We start from the raw sequence: 19,390 nt of genomic DNA, 5'->3' as shown, positions 1-19,390 counted from the left end.
AATACTGTTGAAGAGCTTGCTTCTGAATCAGCATACACACATACATACAGAACTGCGTATACTACGCCCAACTTTACATCAGCCCCTCTGCGGTAATCTCATCAAACTATTAAATGACACATTTAAATCCATCGTTAGGGACAGGGTAATGCCTATAAACAACCTGTAGATTATAACGTCAATTTTATTTATAATGACAGCATACGTACACACTGGCCGATATATCGCTGGTCCGTCGGCCACTGTGTACGGGCGATATGTCTGTGAACTTCGTTGTTCACAGACATATTGCGTCGGCCCTGAAGCACAGCCGACGGCCAATATATCTACCAATATATTGGCGCATCGCTGTGTGTGTACGGGCGATCATTCGACCGCCCGTACACAAGCTGCGGCAGCCGGCGGTGATTGACAGCTGAACTGGGCGGGCGGGTGTACATGCCCGCCCAATTCATGACGTCAGTCCCTTACGTATTGGGCAGTGTGTATGCACAGCACACTGTCCGATCCGTCCATAGATATATCTGCCGATCAATTGATCAGCAGATATATCTATCAGTGTGTACCCACAGTTACTCATCAACTTATGTTAACTGCAATACTTCTTATATTTCTATATACACAGGGCTTACCAAAAATATTATAATAAAACAACTTTGCATAAATATATTTATTTATCATTTTTCAAACACGTTTACACTTTCAGAAAGAAAGACAGAAATAGTAACAATTCCAGAATCTTTACACATCCATGTAATGCACTATCCAATGGGAATGTCTATCATCAATAGGCAAGTGCAATGGAACGGATGCAATGGGAATAAAATACATGCTTGTAGGTAAGAAACAGGCTAAAAATGAGTCAGTCATACCAAGAGTAAAATAAAGAAATAAAAATGAAACGTGCACACAATTGAATAGCTCATGGTAGTTTTAAAAACGGGAGTGATACGGAATCCCGGCGGTCCCACGACCGACACCAGCATCCCGACCATGAGAACGCCGACAGGGGATGGGGTAATTGTTTTACCCCTGCCACCTACCCCATAGTGGGGTGGCAGCTAGGGCTAAGATAGTGGGTGTGGAAGCTAAGGCTAAGATCCAGGGGGTGGCAGCTACGGCTAACTCCCCTCCTTTCGTGGCTAACTCCATACCCCCCTTCCCGCCCGGGCTCTAACACTAAGGGGGAGATTCAAATGTTTGAAAAGTCGGTTTGGTGTCTGTTTTTTCCTATATAATAGACAGGAAAAAACAGACTCCCAACTGACTTTTCAAACATTTGAATCTCCCCCTAAGAGTTACTTCGATACTTGCCCGCGGGATGTCAGCGTTAGGTGTTCCAGCGCCAGGATTTCAGGTGGTATCGGGATTCCGGCGTCGGTCACCTGACCACCGGCATCCCCAGTGCCGAGACGCTGACCGCATCCTGTTAAAAAGGCCCATAAATGGGAACGAAATAATATTAGATGTGACAAACATGCACCGTTATTCAATTCTTTCCTTCTAACAATTTAAGTAGTGTATTATTCAATTATTGTCAATTTGGGGCAGCCATAGATAATTTCTTTTTATCAGGGGATAAAACTATTAGGCTACTACAATGTATTTTCTATGGGATAGATTTGCCGTGATCTATTTCATATTTCCCTATGGCTGTGCATTTAATTGACAGCGTACATGTCCCACGGCTGGCCTGCAAGGCGTAACATAAAGAAGTATTCACGGCACCCACTGTCCTGTGACAGGACTTTGTGTTACCTACGGAGTAAAAGCTGCCATGTACAAACTACACCAATAACAAAACCCAGTTATAAGTAGCCCGCAAACTATTTCTAACCTAAATATACTAAATGGTTAACCAGAAAGCACATATACAGCCGGCTGGAAGTAGCGGTCACAGAAGAATGGCGCCGTGCTGGATGATACTTACGCCTTATTAACTCACACAAGCAACAGATTCATGCAAAAAAACATTTACTACATCAGGAGCTAGAAATAAGAAATCCTTTGTTGATGTGGAATAATAATGTTTGCTATCCTCTGACAGCCAGAGCATTCTGGGAGTTGTAGTTCAGCCACAAACTGCCTACCATACTGATATAATAAATACCTTCTGGTCTGGTAATGAGTAATAGGCCCTACACATTAGGCGATTTCACTGAACGATATGAACGTTCTCATTCATTAATGAGCGAGAACTCCATATTGGTCTGCATGTATAAAGGGCCCGACACACTAGCCGATACCACTGAAAGATATGAACGATCTCGTTCATATCGTTCAGTGTGTAGGCACCAGCGATGAACGATGCCCGGCCCTGCTCTCGTTCATCATTGGTGCCGGGTCGCTTAAGGGCCCTACACACATGGCGATGTGCCGCCGAGGTGCTCGACGGCTGATACGGCCGACCAGCGGCGGCAGGGGGGGGAAGTGACGGGGAGTGAAGTTTCTTCACTCCCCCCGTCACCCGACCCCATAGCCCTGCATGCTAATATGGACGAGATTGTCCATATTGGCCTGCATGTTTAAACGAGCCGATACCAACGATGAACGAACGTGTGGCCGCGCATCGTTCATCGCTGGTGCCTACACACTGAACAATATGAACGAGATCGTTCATATCTTTCAGTGGTATCGGCTAGTGTGTCGGGCCCTTTATACATGCAGACCAATATGGACAATCTCGTCCATATTAGCATGCATTGCTACCGGGCCAGGTGACGGGGGGAGTGAAGAAACTTCACTCCCCCCACCACCACCCCAGCCGTTGGGTCGTCCGTCGGGCACCTCTGCGGCATATCACCTAATGTGTAGGGCCCCTAAGTCTACTACATGAATGCAGCTACTGTAGCAAGTGCTGGAGGGTAATAACACCACAGCCTCTTATATAAACAGATCTTCTGTCCGTTTAATTCTATGTGCATTGCTGCTTGTGATGCCTAAGTTACAGTCATTCATATTAGACTGCAGAGCTGGCACTTCTGCAGTGTCCCATAGAACACACAGTAACATAACCTCAGTAGATATCTGTCTAGAATATGGCGGCCTCTATATTTACTGGGGAAGGATTTGCAGGAACGCTGGCTCATTTTGGCTATGTTAAGGGCTATTATAACATGTTTAATACATTCTGTGGTTTATTTTCAAGATAATCCATTCAAAAATTAGATTAAAAAAAGAAACACTATTAATCTATTACTGGTGTAAATCCACACGTTATAGAATAATAAAAATGTTAAGTAAATCATTTGTTTTTCCAAGATAAAAAGATTGCCGCCTCACCTCCGGGTTCACACTTTATGGCAGTGTGCGGCTCGTAACACTCTCCCCCCCCCCCCCCCTCCCCCTCCCCCTCGGAATAGAACACATTTCAATCTGGGCGTCCCATCAATTGCAGGATAATGCTGGCTCTATACAGGGCAATCTGATCATCTGCCCACTCGCCCACATACGCAAACCATTAAGTCACACACCCACCCACCCACCAATGGAGTTCCTCCGTTTACCTCTGCTTGTATTTTAATCTGTTATGATAAAGCCACACGTAGTACTATAATCCACATCACCAAAACTGGCTCATCAAATCTGTAGCATGGCCAACAGAAGTCATTGTATTGTGTTTTCTAACAGGAGCCGATCACGACAGGTAAGCAGAGATATGGCAACTCTTACCTGCACCATGAAGCCACATGGACTGCTTATTGCTCTGGGGGTCAGGAGAAATAAAAGGTAATTTGCCGTTAACGTGGCCGGTCACCTGAACAACGCAGAAGTCTGGCCTGAGCCGATATTCCTGGAAACCAATTCATTAAGACCGCTAGCTCATATGTCAGGCGGTGCTCGTAATACTATACTAATGGGTAGATTTATCAAATCTCTGAAAGAAATAAAGTGGGGAGACAGATACAGTACTAACCAATCAGCTGCTGTCATGTTACAGGCTGTGTTTGAAAAATGACAGTTAGTAACTGATTGCTTGTTACTTTATCTCTCCCCAAGCTTTGATAAACCGAGCTCTAAGCCTGAACACCAATACTTATCTATTCTGTACATTTCATTTAATAAACATCACCCATAAAATACTGTTAAAATCATATTCCATGACAGAGGTGCCTCACATGAACAGAATTCATATTCCCTCGTGTCCCGGATTGAAGCCCTTTACCCCCATTACAGACAAGGGGAGCACAAAGTTAAAATTCATAAAAGTGGACATTAACCGCTTGTACGTGTGGCAGGGCACCTGACGGCAGCTATCCAGTGACTATATTTCACTGCGTCTGTACGGTGATCTTAGATTCCAAATGCAAGATACAGTGAGCGTGCGTCATATGCGGGTGCTGGGACTGGAGCAGTAAAGGGATAAAACAAGGTTCAGAATGAGACTGTGGTTCCGCAGACGATCTCACTCAGCACTGTCCATCTCTTTTCAAGGCTTCCAGCCTCCGCAGTAGAGCGTTGCCAAACGCCTCCCGATACGCCGGACTTATAGAGTCCAGCAAGGAGTATATGGTCTCGTGGTACTGGCTGTGGCTCCCTTCATCCACGTGGTCAAAGGCAGAACCCACCACCTGAAATAAAGATTCATTGCTGAATGAAACATTTTTAGGACAAGGAAAACATTCTTACGCTAGGGACAAATTGACCCTTTGGACACTACAGCCGGGAGCCTGAGCATTATGGAGAGAAAGAGAAAAAAACTCCCTAAGCAGTACTGGGCACATCTGCTAGAACCATATATAATAACTTATAATACAAGCATGTGATGTCCGCATTTAGGGTCCAGCGGGATGCAGAACAGAACGTATAAAGGGTTATAGAGGACGTGCATGCATGTGTTATACTAGGTAATGGCTCTTTAGAGAACGTGAATCACTTTGCAGGCGCTTGTCCTCCTGCAGCATTTACAAAAATCATTAGTTTTTTTCCTTTTGTAATATTCCGCCTATGAGCAGGGAAAAAGAGCGATGATAAAGCAATACTTTAGTCAGGATGCAGTTAGGATCCCGGCTGTTGGAATCCCGCCGCCGAAATCCTGATACCCGTCAAAATCGCATCATCGGAATCCCGACAGGGTTAAGATACCGACGTCGGAACTCCAACAGCCGGGATCACGACTGTTGTAAGTATAGACGTCGAGCTCGGGTTTGTGCCACGGGTTGCGGGGTGTTTGGTTTTCGGTTTAGCTGACACGGGGGGGGGGGGGGGGGGCGGGTTAGGCTGCGGGGGAAAGGGAGGTTAGGGTTAGGCACCACCAGGGGGAGGTTTGGGGTAGGCACCAAGGGGGGAGGAAGAGAGATGCAGATGCACATATTAGGGTGTGCAGTCCAAGGGGCCCCCCCCTTTTTCCACTAAGGGGGGAGATTAGGGTTAGGATGCGGGACAGAAGGGTTAGGGGGTAGGGGACAGGGGTTAGCATAGTAAATTCACCCCTGTCGGGATTTCATACTCGGCAATGCCGGCGTTGGTATTTTGAACGCCGGCATCCCGTCCGGCAGTCATTCATATCGAACCCATTTGGATTTATGGAAGCCAGTAGGTTAGTGATCTATCGAGGTGCATAACCCAATGGAGAAATACAGGCCTGCGAGTCCGGTTATAACTGAAACACCTTTAGCCCCGTGATGAAGTAGTTACCCTTAGGCCGGCGTCTGTGAGTTCCAGGCAGTATCTGGTCCCTTCCTTTATCTCCACATTGATGTACGCCATGTCCAGAGCACACGGTAAGTTCTTGGAGACAAACATGTTGGCGACGGCGAATAGGACATCGTTCACCACCGCTTCCGCTTCCTGACGCATGTCCTTTACCTCTGTCCCCTCCATATCCCGGAACTCTGCATCTTGCGCATAAACAATATTAATTGGCAAATCCACAGGGTTGTAGTCGACTTCCATGTCCTGTAGGGGAACCAATAACAATATATAAGTAAGGGCAGGGGGGTGGGGCAATTACATTACTGCATGAAGGGCAATTTCACACTTGGTCTGCCCTGGAATTATTTTGACATAACGAGTAGAATAAGCAATTTGTTATATTCTAAGGATATTGTGCAAAATCACCTTTCATGATCATCAAAGAAGTATCTTATGGTAGAGAGTAATCACAGACGTGGGACAAACGGTTCTGTCACCTTCCAAGATGTTCTATACAAATCTTATTTACCTAGAGGTCAATTATTGTTTATATAGATACAATGACTAATGATCTAGAACACAAGTTCTCAAACTCGGTCCTCAGGACCCCACACGGTTCATGTTTTGCAGGTCACCTGTAGATTTTTAAAATGTGACAGTTGGTGATACACAGTGCAGCTGCTGGGTGACCTGGAAATCAAGAACCGTGTGGGGTCCTGAGGACCGAGTTTGAGAACCACTGATCTAGAATAATCACTTCAAATATATTGGAGAACAATGACACAGAGTTAAAATACTCATCTAGATCTGGAAGCATGTTAAGATAGAGGGGGGGAGGGGGGGGGGGGGTGTATACAAAACGAGAGAGAGAGAGAGAGAGAGAGAGAGAGAGAGAGAGAGAGAGAGAGAGAGAGAATGTGCGCGGGTTCTTATATGGTTTGAAGTTGTCAACATTCAAAATCTAAACCAGGCATTCCCAACCTTGGTCCTCAAGGTACACGGGATCCGGTCTTTAGGTCGACACGAGTTTTAAAAAAAAAAGATAATTAATTTTTTAAACGTTTTCATACTTTACGATCCACGTGGACTACAATTGGGAATAGTATCCTGCCCTGTGAGGGGATAAGGTGCACTAATTGGGGTTCCCTGTCACTTTATGAAGAAGACGACACCCAAAAAAAAAAAAAAATGTTGACCTTTATCCGTGTCGACCTAGTTACTGTTGACTCAATGATCCACACCTGTACAAGACAATGTAGGACAAGTACAAGGTATATACACATTGCTGCATCAGGGGACAGGACGGGTGTGGTATGACTTGCCAGCGCTTGGGATCCCGACGCCCAGCATACCAGCGCCGGGATCCCGACCGCCGGAATGCCGGCAGTGGGGTGAGCACAAAAGAGCCCCTTGCGGGCTCGCTGCACGGTATTTATTCTCCCTCCAGGGGTGTCGTGGACACCCCAACAGGGAGAATACTCGTCGGCATACCGGCGGTTGTGATTCTGGCGTCGGTATGCCGACAGCCGGTATATCGAGTGCTACTCAACAGGACACTAATACCGCTTTCACGTCGCAAAAACCCGGTTGAGACCTCTTTCAGACTGGCAGCACCAACCCGGCAAAGCGGTGACGTGTGCGGAGGAGGCGCCTAAAGATTTCACTGTACAAAGAACATCTTGATTATTAAACAAATAACTGTCCCCAAGATAACAAATTCAACGTACCGTATATACTCGAGTATAAGCCGACTTTTTCAGCACTTTTTTTTGTGCTGAAAAAGCCCCTTCGGCTTATACTCGAGTCAGTATTTAGGCGGGACACGGAGGGCACAGCGCGCGGCTCTCCTGTGTCCCTCCTGCGTCTCCGGCGGTAGCGGCGTGTGTGTGTGTTAAAGGAAGTGCACGAACCGGCACTTCCTTTAACACACACACGCCGCTACCGCCGGAGACGCAGGAGGGACACAGGAGAGCCGCGCACTGTGCACTCCGTGTCCCTCCTTCAGAAGACGGCACGGGAGCGACGGAGGGTAAGTAACTGGCACTGTGGGGCATATCTGGCAGCATGGGGGCATATCTGGCAGCATGAGGGCATATCTGGCACTGTGGGGCATATCTGGCAGCATGAGGGCATATCTGGCACTGTGGGGCATATCTGGCACTGTGGGGCATATCTGGCACTGTGGGGCATATCTGGCACTGTGGGGCATATCTGGCACTGTGGGGCATATCTGGCACTGTGGGGCATATCTGGCAGCATGAGGGCATATCTGGCAGCATGAGGGCATATCTGGCAGCATGAGGGCATATTTGGCACTGTGGGGCATATCTGGCAGCATGAAGGCATATCTGGCACTGTGGGGCATATCTGGCACCATGAGGGCATATCTGGCACTGTGGGGGGGCATATCTGGCACTGTGGGGGGGCATATCTGGCAGCATGAGGGCATATCTGGCACTGTGAGGGCATATCTGGCACTAGGAGGGCTGTGTACGGGTAGAGCTGCATTTCCCACCCTAGGCTTATACGCGAGTCAATACGTTTTCCCAGGTTTTTGTGGTAAAATTAGGTGCCTCGGCTTATATTCGGGTCAACTTATACTCGAGTATATACGGTAAATATAATTTCTGCTGCAGAGTCAGGTCCAGCTGGTTATTGCTACAGACATTGATAATGTAACACTGTATAGAGCTATCAGGAGACACATAGCAACATTGTGACATTACACAGGAAGGCGTTTAGAACAAACTAGTAAAACTCCATGTTACATTTTCAGATGATCAATTACTGGAGTGTGCGGTAACATCAAATGATACTCATAGAAGTCTGACACCAGGCGGCACACCCCACAGCCCTAAATAACGCCTTCAATGTTCAGAATGACAGATTATATTTTACCAGGAATATTCCCATTCAGAGAGAAGATTGTAGATTTTTCTTTTTATTAGCGATGAATAATGTTACCCACAGAAACAGGGAAAGAGACTGAGGCCTCGGAACCTCTGGAGCACCAGTGGCCTCAGGCCCTCTTAACCACTGAGACAGAGAAATATACAGGGGTCCAAGAAACTCTTACCCACTGAAAAAGTGATTGATACAGGGGTCTCAGACGCTCTTACCCACTGAGACGGGGGGAAAAAATAGGAACCAAAGGAATTCTGACGCACTGAAGCAGGGAAAGATGCAGTAACCAAAGCAATTTATACCCGCTGAGGCAGAAAGATGCAGGGGCCCCAATAGCTTTTACCCACTGAGGCAGTGAAAGATGCAGGAACAAAGTAAACTCTTACCCACTGAGACAGGGGCAGTAACTCTTACCCACAGAGGGGCTCCAGTAGCTCTTACCCACTGAAGCAGTGAAAGATGCAAGATCCCCTGGAACTCTTACACACTGAGGCAGTGAAAGATGCAAGAGCCCCCGTAACTCTTACCCACTGAGGCAGTGAAAGATACAGAAGCCCCAGCAGCTTTTACCCACAGAGACAGGAAAAGATGCAGGAGCCCCTGGAACACTTATCCACTGAGGCAGTGAAAGATCCTGGAGCTCTTACCCACTGAGTCAGTGAAAGATGCAAGAGCCCCTGGAACTCTTACCCACTTTGGCAGGGAAAGATGCATGAGCCCCAGTAGCTCTTACCTACTGAGACAGGAAAAGATGCTGGAGCCCCAGGAACTCTTACCCACTGAGGCAGCGAAAGATGAAGGGGCCTCAGGCTCTCTCATCGTCCATACAGAGTGATGCGAGACCCCGGGGAACGTTACACATCTAATCTGAGATACAAGGGGCCCCGCACCCCCTAAACGACAATAGACATACATGGAAGTCCCCGGATGCTGCGGGTATTTACCTGACAAATTCCGAGACAAGTGCGCAGATTGCAGTCCCCACAAAGGGCTTCCGGTAATGTGACCATTATCATCCCTGTCATCACACCTCCGCAACCACAAGAAATAAAAAGTGTCTCCAACTGTTCCCGCGGAGATCTCCGGCGGCGGCCATTTTCTGGGAGATCACTATCCTATGTTCAAGCCTGAAAAGGCTCCGGCAAGATGTCTCCTAGAGTGGAGTCAGCGCGGTCTGTGGAGTGAAAGGACCGCGCTGGGGGATACTGAGATGAGCTCCAGTGATAGAAACAGCGTGCATCATTACTGTGGTGTTACCCTCCCGTATTATCCTCTGTATAACTCCTGACTGACCGGCGATATGATGGCTGAAGCAGGGTGAGTCCAGGCTTTTCTACTGGCGATTGCCAGAAACAAAGATGGCGGCCCCATACCCTCGCTGATTCCTGTGAGGAGAGTGACGTCATTGTTTATGTCCAGAGACCACAGCGAGCTGCTGATCCTGAGCCGGTAGGAGACACCGGGGCATGTACTTAGCGGGCACGTGCAGGCCCGGGGCCCGAGACCGTCCGAACACTGTGATCCCGGGGCCAGCACCGCATCCCGGGGGGTGCGGCGCGGATAGGCCGGAGCGCGTGTCCCTGTGTCAGGCGGCTGCTGGCTTCCCGCTGCCTCTGGGGGTGGCTGTCACTGGCTGCCTGCATGTGGAGGTCTGTCACTGACTGCAGTGTATGAGGGACTGTCTCATTACCTGTCACTGACTGCAGTGTATGAGGGACTGTCTCATTGTCTGTCACTGACTGCAGTGTATGAGGGACTGTCTCATTACCTGTCACTGACTGCAGTGTATGAGGGACTGTCTCATTACCTGTCACTGACTGCAGTGTATGAGGGACTGTCTCATTGTCTGTCACTGACTGCAGTGTATGAGGGACTGTCTCATTACCTGTCACTGACTGCAGTGTATGAGGGACTGTCTCATTGTCTGTCACTGACTGCAGTGTATGAGGGACTGTCTCATTACCTGTCACTGACTGCAGTGTATGAGGGACTGTCTCATTACCTGTCACTGACTGCAGTGTATGAGGGACTGTCTCATTGTCTGTCACTGACTGCAGTGTATGAGGGACTGTCTCATTGTCTGTCACTGACTGCAGTGTATGAGGGACTGTCTCATTGTCTGTCTCTGACTGCAGTGTATGAGGGACTGTCTCATTGTCTGTCACTGACTGCAGTGTATGAGGGACTGTCTCATTACCTGTCACTGACTGTGTGTATACATATAGAGGTCTGTCACTGACTGCAGTGTAAGAGGGACTGTCTCATTGTCTGTCACTGACTGCAGTGTATGAGGGACTGTCTCATTGTCTGTCACTGACTGCAGTGTATGAGGGACTGTCTCATTACCTGTCACTGACTGTGTGTATACATATAGAGGTCTGTCACTGACTGCAGTGTAAGAGGGACTGTCTCATTGTCTGTCACTGACTGCAGTGTATGAGGGACTGTCTCATTGTCTGTCACTGACTGCAGTGTATGAGGGACTGTCTCATTGTCTGTCTCTGACTGCAGTGTATGAGGGACTGTCTCATTGTCTGTCACTGACTGCAGTGTATGAGGGACTGTCTCATTACCTGTCACTGACTGTGTGTATACATATAGAGGTCTGTCACTGACTGCAGTGTAAGAGGGACTGTCTCATTGCCTGTCACTGGCTGCAGTGTAAGAGGGACTGTCTCATTGCCTGCCACTGACTGACTGTATGCATGTGGAGGTCTGTCACTGACTGCAGTATAAGAGGGACTGTCTCATTGTCTGTCACTGACTGTCTGTATACATATAGAGGTCTGTCACTGGCTGTATATGAGGGTCTGTCTCATTGCCTGCCACTGACTGTCTGTATGCATGCAGAGGCCTGTCTCTGACTGTATACGAGGGACTGACTGTCTTTTTGTCTGACTGTCGCTTATTATATATCATATGTCTGTCACTGGCTGTGTGAGGGACTGGTTGACTTTATCACTTTCTGACTGACTGTCCCTGAATGTGCTGCTGACCCCCCCCCCCCCCCTTCTCATTCTCACTGAGCGCCTGTCTCATTGACTGTCACTGGCTGTGTGTGACCGTTACTGTGCGCCTGTCTCATTGGCTGATTGTCATTGGCTGTGTGTGACCGTTACTGAGCGCCTGTCTCATTGGCTGATTGTCATTGGCTGTGTGTGACTTGCTGAGCGCCTGTCTCATTGGCTGATTGTCATTGGCTGTGTGTGACCGTTACTGTACGCCTGTCTCATTGGCTGATTGTCATTGGCTGTGTGTGACCGTTACTGTACGCCTGTCTCATTGGCTGATTGTCATTGGCTGTGTGTGACTTGCTGAGCGCCTCATTATCTGACTGTAACTATTACTGCCCATCTGTCTCATTGCCACTAGCTGTGTGTGAGTGCTGCTGACCGCTGACCGCCTGTCTCCTAATCTGCTTGTGTGTCACTGTTACTGATGCCCTGTCTCAGTTGTCTGTTTATATTACTGACTGCCTGTAACACTGTCCTGCTGACTGTCACTGGCTATGTGTTTTGTGTGTCACTGACTGTCTCACGGTGTGCTCTCTGTTTTTGACTGAGTAGGACAGTGTCTGACCAATACTCGGCCTCCGGAGAGACTCTCTGTGTTCCTGCCCGCATGTCTGGCTGTGTACAGTCGAATGACTGACAGGACCTGCCTGGATTAGTGACTTTCTGACTGACAGGCTGGCTTCATAACCGACTAAGTGGGGCTCCGAGAGCCCTTCCCGGCTGCCACCATGCCTTGGCCCTTCTCAGAGTCCATCAAGAAAAGGGCCTGCAGGTACCTGCTGCAGAGATACCTGGGCCACTTCCTGCAGGAGAAACTCAGCCTGGAGCAGCTTACACTGGACTTGTACCAAGGCACTGGTTCCCTGTCACAGGTTCCCCTGGATAAATGGGTAAGTCTGTGCTATGGTGCACATTATTACTGCATTATTGCTCCTGCAGTGAGCATGCTACCCAGTCGTCTTGTTATTACTGCCATTCTTATAATGAGAAGGACTGCTGATAATTGATCTAGGGGTCAGCGGTGCTGGATTATGAGGTGCTAGCTTACTAGGTTAGATATGAGGGGACATTATAAATATTTATACGTTTATAAAAGGACAATACATGGACCTAGCAGGAGATCTGTTTATTGAGGGATCTCTACATAGGACACGCGGACACCCTCTGAGGTTAGAGGAGAGGAAATTTCGTACCCAGCGAAGGAGAGGGTTCTTCACAGTAAGGGCAGTAAGGTTCTGGAATTCTTTGCCAGAGAAGATAGTAACATCGGACTCGGTCAATACATTTAACCCCTTCAGTGGTTTGTATGGAAATCTTCCGGGCTAGCCAGCGCTGGAAACCCCAGAAGATTTCCGGGCATACTACTGACTGATTCCCCGGGGACAGCCGTGCAGCGTGCACGGCGCCCGTGAATCAGTATACTCCATTATGGGGTTTAGCCCGCCCCCGTGACTCCTATTGGCCGTGGGCGGACTTAGCAGTAAAATGGCTTATGCTGATTCCCGGGCACTGCAAGGCGGGCGGGAACTGGAGTTGGCGATCCCCACGGGCGATTACCTCGCCCTGCCCCATCGCTCTCTCCCCCTGCACCTACCTCCCCCCCCCCCCCCGCTCCCACTTCAATTTAAAAACGCACCCCCCTCAGGGTGTGTTTTTAAATTGAAAAACTGCCACTGAAGGGCTTAAAAAGAGGTGAACTCAATGGACAACTTGTCTTTTTTCAACCTCATTTATACCCCTTTTCCACTTGCTAGCATGGGTTGCAGCCGGGAGCCTGACACGAGCCCCCTTCTACACTAGCTCACCAACCTGGCATATTGCTGCGTTGGTGACGCTGCTGCTGACGCGGCAGGAGCGGCGCTGGGAGATCACATGATCTCCCAGTGCCGCCCTTCCATACACTGTGAACGGGAGCCGTGTCGCATCGACACGGCTTCCGTTTACACTACACAGCTTGCCGGGTTGAACCCGGCAAGCTACCTGGGTAGGATTCACGGATCACTTGATCCGGGAATTTGCAGGGGGGGGGGGGGGGCGTTTCCACTAGAAAAAAAACACGGGTAAATGCGCGCCCATGCGCATTTACCCATGTTTATAGAGCTAGTGGAAAAGGGGTATTACTATGTTACTATTATACCCTACCATTTCCTAATCTAACACAGTATATGTTTGTGGAGCACTTGCTGTATATAACAAGCAATAAGCAAGTGTCTGTCTATATCTGCTGTGTAGTCATGATTTCTTAATGTGGTGCGGATCATTGGGTCGACCTTAACTAGGTCAACAGTCATTAGGTCGACTCCTGGGATAGGTCAATACGGAAAAGGCCAACATGGAAAAAGGGCGACATGAGTTTTTTTTAGGGGTTTTTGTGTCATTTTCTTCGTAAGGTGACATGGAACCCCAATTAGTGCACCGTGTCCCCTCGCGTGGCTCGCTATACTTCGGACAAGGTGCCTTGCTACGCTACCGCTGCGCTCGACACAGGTTACTGAGCCCAGTCATAGTCCTCGTGGATAGTAAAGTAAGAAAAAGTTTAAGAATTGAAAAGAAAAAAAATGAAAACTCATGTCAAACTTTTCATGTGTCAACATTTGCCACGTCAGCCTAATGACCCTGTCGACCAATAGTGGTCAACCTAATGTCTGTCGACTTAAGTGAGGTCGATCTAAAGACCGGGATACCTTCTTAATCTTAGGCAGTATTTGAGAGTCTTTGCTATTATGACATTAGCGACCAAATCGGTCTAGTGTTCATTCTAGCACCCTGCACCTTTCAAAACCCATGCAGTACCTCTTTTCTGCCTGGTGCGTCACTCTCTGCTCTGGTGCTTCTAGCATACTCTCTGGTCTGTATCTCAGTGATACAGACCAGAGAGTATGCTAGAAGCACCACAGTAGAGAGAGCGACACCCCAGGCAGGAGAGAGAAACTGCACAGGTTTTGAAAGGTGCAGGGTGCTAGAATGAACACTATTGGTCAGTATGAGAGTTTAACGTTCACCTCTTGTCTATACGCCATTTGAGATGGACAAACATTAATCATTACTGAGAATGAACCTGATGAGTTTGCTAAGACTGAACGCCTTGCGTTCCTAAGTGTCCCCTCGATGCCGCTGGTTCCAAATTCCTTTCAGTTAACAAACATACTGCCTCTGCTTTGGGTGTGTGCTCTGTACTAGCTACTGTTTGTTTTGTAAGGTTATTTATCTGGCGATCTCTGCTGTTTTCATGATAATTTACACTCTAGAGTAGGCTTTCCCAATCTCTGTCCTCAAACCACACTGCAGTGCAGGTTTTAGTGATTTCCAGGTTTCAGCACAGATGGTTATTTCAGAATAACTGAGACACTAACTAAGGGGGTAATTCCGAGTTAATCGCTAGCTGCCGTTGTTTGCAGCGATTAGGTCAGAAAATGATGGCAATTCTGCGCATGGTGCGCAGTGCGCACGCGCGTCGTACTTTCACAAAAGCCGACGTAGTTTCACACAAGGTCTAGCGACGCTTTTCAGTCGCACTGCTGACCGCAGAGTGATTGACAGGAAGTGGGTGTTTCTGGGTGTCAACTGACTGTTTTCAGGGAGTGTGCGGAAAAACGCAGGCGTGGCGGGGGAAACGGAGGAGTGGCTGCCCGAACGCAGGGCGTGTTTGTGACGTCAAAACATGAACTAAACAGTCTGAAGTGATCGCTAGCTAGGAGTAGGTCTTGAGCTACTCTGAAACTACACAATATTTTTTTGTAGCCGCTCTGCGATCCTTTCGTTCGCACTTCTGCTAAGCTAAGATACACTCCCAGAGGGTGGCGGCTTAGCGTTTGTACTGCTGCTAAAAGCAGCTAGCGAGCGAACAACTCGGAATGACCCCCATAAGTCACATGTTCTCAAGCCTGGATATCACAAATGCCCGGACTCTTGGTGTGCCTTGAGGGCCAAGGCTGAGAATGCCTGTTCTAGACGTCACTGTTCTCGTCATGCCTGTGGATTGTACTCCATTTTCTCCACAGCGGACAGTGGGCCCGATTCAGATCTGATCGCTGTTGTGTGAAATCGCGCAATGGCCGATTATTTAATGACTGCGCATGTACCGCAATGCACAGGTGTGTCACCAAACAGCGACAGGATGGTGCGAAAATTTCGATGGCACGGGCGTTTGCAAGGTGATTGACAGGAAGAGGACGTTTGTGGGTGGTAACTGGCCGTTTTCTGGGAGTGTCAGGAAGAACGCAGGTGTTCCCAAGCGTTTTCAGGGAGGGTGTGTGACGTCAGCTCTGGCCCCGATCAGCCTGTGTGTATGGCACTGTAGGAGTAAGTCCTGGGCTGCGCACAGACTGTAAAAATCATTCCATGGTGAGTGAGTTGGGAACGGATTTGCAGATGTCCGCTGTTTGGCGGAATTTTCGCACGCCGTACACATGCATTCACACACTTGCACGGGGCGGGTTTTTGACTGACTTCTTATTAATGTACGTATCTTCTGTCCACAGTGCGGCGCTTATCTTTTTTTTTTCTAGTTCTCTATGGAGTTAATTTTGCGCGGATTGAATAGCGCCGGGAGGGAGAGCCGGGAGTTATTAAATTCAGCGAGATGCTCGTCGAGAGGTTTTCTTCCCGGAACCCTCTGGAGGTGCGAGCAGAAATCCGGCAAAAGTACTGGCGCGATGCTGTTTTCTGCCCTTAGCGCTGAATTGAATAGCACCGGGAGCTCCTTCCCGGCGCTATTCAGTCCGCACTGAATTGAATTGACCCCTAAGTTGTGAAAGTCACGAGTGTGTTCATATGGTCTAACAACCTGCAGCACAGAAGTCCTGGAATGGAGCCTGCACCATAGTGATTGGCAGCAGGCAGTCACAGGCCCAGCTGCCGTCCTCTTGCACAATGATTTTGCACTTATTCCCTCCTCCCACGTGCTCTGATATAATAGTGCCAGTATTGAGTACTTACATATATCAAGCAAATCATGGCTTATTTTGCTGCTGGTCCGACTGAACTTGTGCTGTGTCTCATTGCTCTGTGCAGCATAGTGCATATGCACTTGTGGTTTCCTGTTCAATCACTGCCGACCAATATAGATTTATGACCACCTGTGGAGCCCATGAAAAGGATAACGCTTTCACATCACAAAAATAGAAGCACAGATGGTTGCGCATGGCAACACTTGTTGTGATGACCCCAATTTGGCTTTATGTACAGTACATAGGGCCTAATTCAGACCTGATCGCAAAAGCAACATCTTTCTCTAATGAGCAAAACCATGTGCACCGCAGGTGGGGCACATGTAACATGTGCAGAGATTTGGGTGGGGTGCGTTCTATCTGAAATCTAAATTGCAGTGTAAAAATAAAGCAGCCAGTATTTACCCTGCACAGAAACAAAATAACCCACCCAAATCTAACTCTCTCTGCACATGTTACATCTGCCCCAACTGCAGTATAATTCGTCTAGGGCCAATGACACCTTGAGGCACAGAATACAGAGTGGAATGCCGGTCAGCTGTAATTGCTCCCATAATATGGAACTAAAGGCCAGATCTCGCCGCAAAATCTGCGTCTATATACTCACATGCTGGGGGCCGCCGCATATGCAGGAAACAAAGGCAGTGCCATAGGCAGGCCCCCAAAACAACCATGGTACGTCTGCTTTTCCTGAACTCCCCTTCACAACGTCCCGACACCGCCCCCGGACGTCCATGGCCTGTCAATCACCATGCAAATGCATCTTTCCGGTTCATCTTTGGTCCACTATTGGTCGACATGTTCACTAGGTCGACATGGTTACTAGGTCAACATGAGTTTTTCACAATTTTTATTATTTTTAGAACTTTTTCATACTTTACGATCCACGTGGACTACAATTGGGAACGGTAACCTGTGCCGAGCGCATGCGAGGGGGCACATGGTGCACTAATTGGGGTTCCCGGTCACTCTACAAACAAAATGAACCAATTAAAAAAACAAAAAACAAAACTCATGTCAACTTAATGCTAGTGTCGACCTATTTTAGATGTTGCCCTAGTTACTGTTGACCAATAGTGGTCGAACTAGACACATGGGGGGGTCATTCTGACCCGTTCACTTGCTTCTGTTTATAGCAGCCGAGCGAAATTGTCTGTACTGTAGTGCGCCGGCGCATGCCAGACAGGGCATGCGATCGACTCTGCCTGATTGACAGGCAGAGGCGGTCGCTGGGCGGGAAGGGGCGAAACGGCGTCGTTTGGCGGCAATTTCGTAGGCGCGGTCCGGCCAACTCAGGTGTGGCCGGACTGAACGGGGGGCGGGCCACACAGCTACGATCAACTCGGAATGACCCCCCCCCCCCCCCCGTTGTGACAGTGTGTACAGAATACTGCTGCATGAAATGTTGATAGCTGCATATGTTTTTGAGTATAATACTACTATGTGTGTGTAAGGCCTATCATTTATTTTTTTAATGCAGTAAAAAGCAGACAAACGCAAATGTGGTTATGAAAGTGTTTGTTAGGCGTATAAGTGTTTAGATGCCTTCGTTTGCAACGATTTGCATTTCATTTACAATGTAATCAAATGCGCTGAAACCAGTGCCCTAAAGCGCCAGTTATATGCATGTTGAAAGTTTCAAAACATATATTTGTGTGTACGGCATTCACGTTTTACAGTCATCTTATGACCTTTTCCACCTTTTGACGTGTACTTACGTCTGCAGAGTCTTAATGAAGTCATGGAGTCGGCCGATGCCCCGCTGGAAGTGACGGAAGGATTTATACAGACTATCACCCTGTCCGTTCCTTGGGGCTCCTTGCTGCAGGAAAACTGTGCGCTAGAGGTGAAAGGGCTGGAGATGGTGTTCAGGCCAAGACCACGACTACGTATGTAGAGTTCATGGAGAGCAGGGTTGCCTTGGTTGATATGGGACCTGTTGCTGTGTATTTGCTTGTCATTTGATCATTTCTTGTTTGTAGCGTGCAGCAGCTGATATTGTTTTTTCTCATCATGGAGAAAGAAGACTCAGACTCATTGCACAGGTAGCTCACCAGCCAACTCACCTTCTCACTGACCGATTAGAACTGGTTTCTTGAATGAAAGTTGGACGGCGCACAATGTTTTTCTATGTCCATCTATCATTCTATAACCTCTCTCTGATAAGCTTCTGAAGCAATGCCGGTCGGAAGATGTTGCTCAGCAAGCTACCTGTGTTGTGAGTCTGCCTTATAGTGCAGGATAAAGTCCCTCATTCCGAGTTGATCGCTAGCTGCCGTTGTTCGCTGCGTAGCGATCATTTAAAAAATTGGCAAGACTACGCATGCGTATGGGCCGCAATGCGCACGCGTAGCGTACGGTTACAAAGAGCATCAGTGTTTTGCAATGCTTCTAGCGGCGATTCCATTCGCACAGCTGATCGCAAGGAGATTGACAGGAAGTGGGAGTTTGTGGGTGTCAACTGACCGTTTTCTGGGAGTGTTTGGGAAAACGCAGGCGTGTCCAGGCGTTTGCAGGGCGGGTGTCTGACGTCAATTCTGGGACCTTCTTTGCAGCAATCATCGCACAGAATAAGTAACTACAGGGCTGGTCTTGTTTTGCACAAAATGTGTTTGTACCGCTCGGCTGCACAGGCGTTCGCACACTTGCAAAGCAAACATACACTCCCCCATAGGCAACGACTATCTGTTCGCAGCGCTGCAAAAAATAGCTAGCGCGCAATCAACTCGGAATGACCCCCAAAGTACCACCACTTACTCATTTGAAAGTTATAAGGAATTTGACCTCACTGTTCCATTTGTTGGCAGATAGTAACAAGCGCAGCATCAACCTGCTCACTGAAATAATTGTCCTGTCTGGCATCAGTACACCTATTGTTGGAAGCCAGCT

The 19,390-nt window shown here is 48.3% G+C and overlaps 2 protein-coding genes across 8 annotated transcripts in view; one reads left to right on the top strand and one right to left on the bottom strand.

Moving 5' to 3' along the window:
• Positions 1-652: 652 nt before the first annotated feature.
• Positions 653-16,576, bottom strand: GSKIP (GSK3B interacting protein). 4 transcript variants are annotated; one of them, XM_063948448.1, is made up of 3 exons: positions 16,491-16,576; positions 5,638-5,898; positions 653-4,571 (listed from the first exon to the last, which is right to left on the bottom strand). In XM_063948448.1, the coding sequence occupies exons 1-3, from the start codon at positions 16,506-16,508 to the stop codon at positions 4,410-4,412; spliced, it is 441 nt and encodes a 146-aa protein (XP_063804518.1). In that variant the 5' UTR covers positions 16,509-16,576; the 3' UTR covers positions 653-4,409. The 4 variants fall into 4 exon arrangements, with proteins under 4 accessions (XP_063804518.1, XP_063804517.1, XP_063804519.1 ...); XM_063948447.1 differs by lacking the exon at positions 16,491-16,576 and adding an exon at positions 9,483-9,588; XM_063948449.1 differs by lacking the exon at positions 16,491-16,576 and adding an exon at positions 9,272-9,427.
• The window catches only part of ATG2B (autophagy related 2B), a 106,519-nt gene continuing 97,031 nt past the window's right edge, over positions 9,903-19,390 (top strand). The window contains exons 1-3 of one of the 4 annotated variants that reach the window (XM_063948443.1): positions 9,903-10,187; positions 12,105-12,442; positions 18,228-18,390. In XM_063948443.1, coding sequence (XP_063804513.1) covers positions 12,281-12,442; positions 18,228-18,390 — 325 coding nt within the window. In that variant the 5' untranslated portion in view covers positions 9,903-10,187; positions 12,105-12,280. The other 3 variants (XM_063948446.1, XM_063948445.1, XM_063948444.1) reach the window with 3 other exon arrangements.

Source organism: Pseudophryne corroboree, chromosome 12 (genome assembly GCF_028390025.1).
Source record: "Pseudophryne corroboree isolate aPseCor3 chromosome 12, aPseCor3.hap2, whole genome shotgun sequence".
NCBI lineage: Eukaryota > Metazoa > Chordata > Amphibia > Anura > Myobatrachidae > Pseudophryne > Pseudophryne corroboree.
Note: the sequence above shows the minus strand (reverse complement) of the source record. Positions and strands in the feature narration are given on the sequence as shown.

Bases quoted from the DNA above. Each gene is read 5' to 3' on its own strand.
- GSKIP (XM_063948447.1), bottom strand. From the start codon at position 9,563: ATGACAGGGATGATAATGGTCACATTACCGGAAGCCCTTTGTGGGGAC. The intron at 5,899-9,482 runs GTAAATACCCGC...GTTCCCCTACAG, and splicing joins CTTGTCTCGGAATTTGTCAG to GACATGGAAGTCGACTACAA. The intron at 4,572-5,637 runs GTAACTACTTCA...TCTTTATTTCAG, and splicing joins TCACAGACGCCGGCCTAAGG to GTGGTGGGTTCTGCCTTTGA.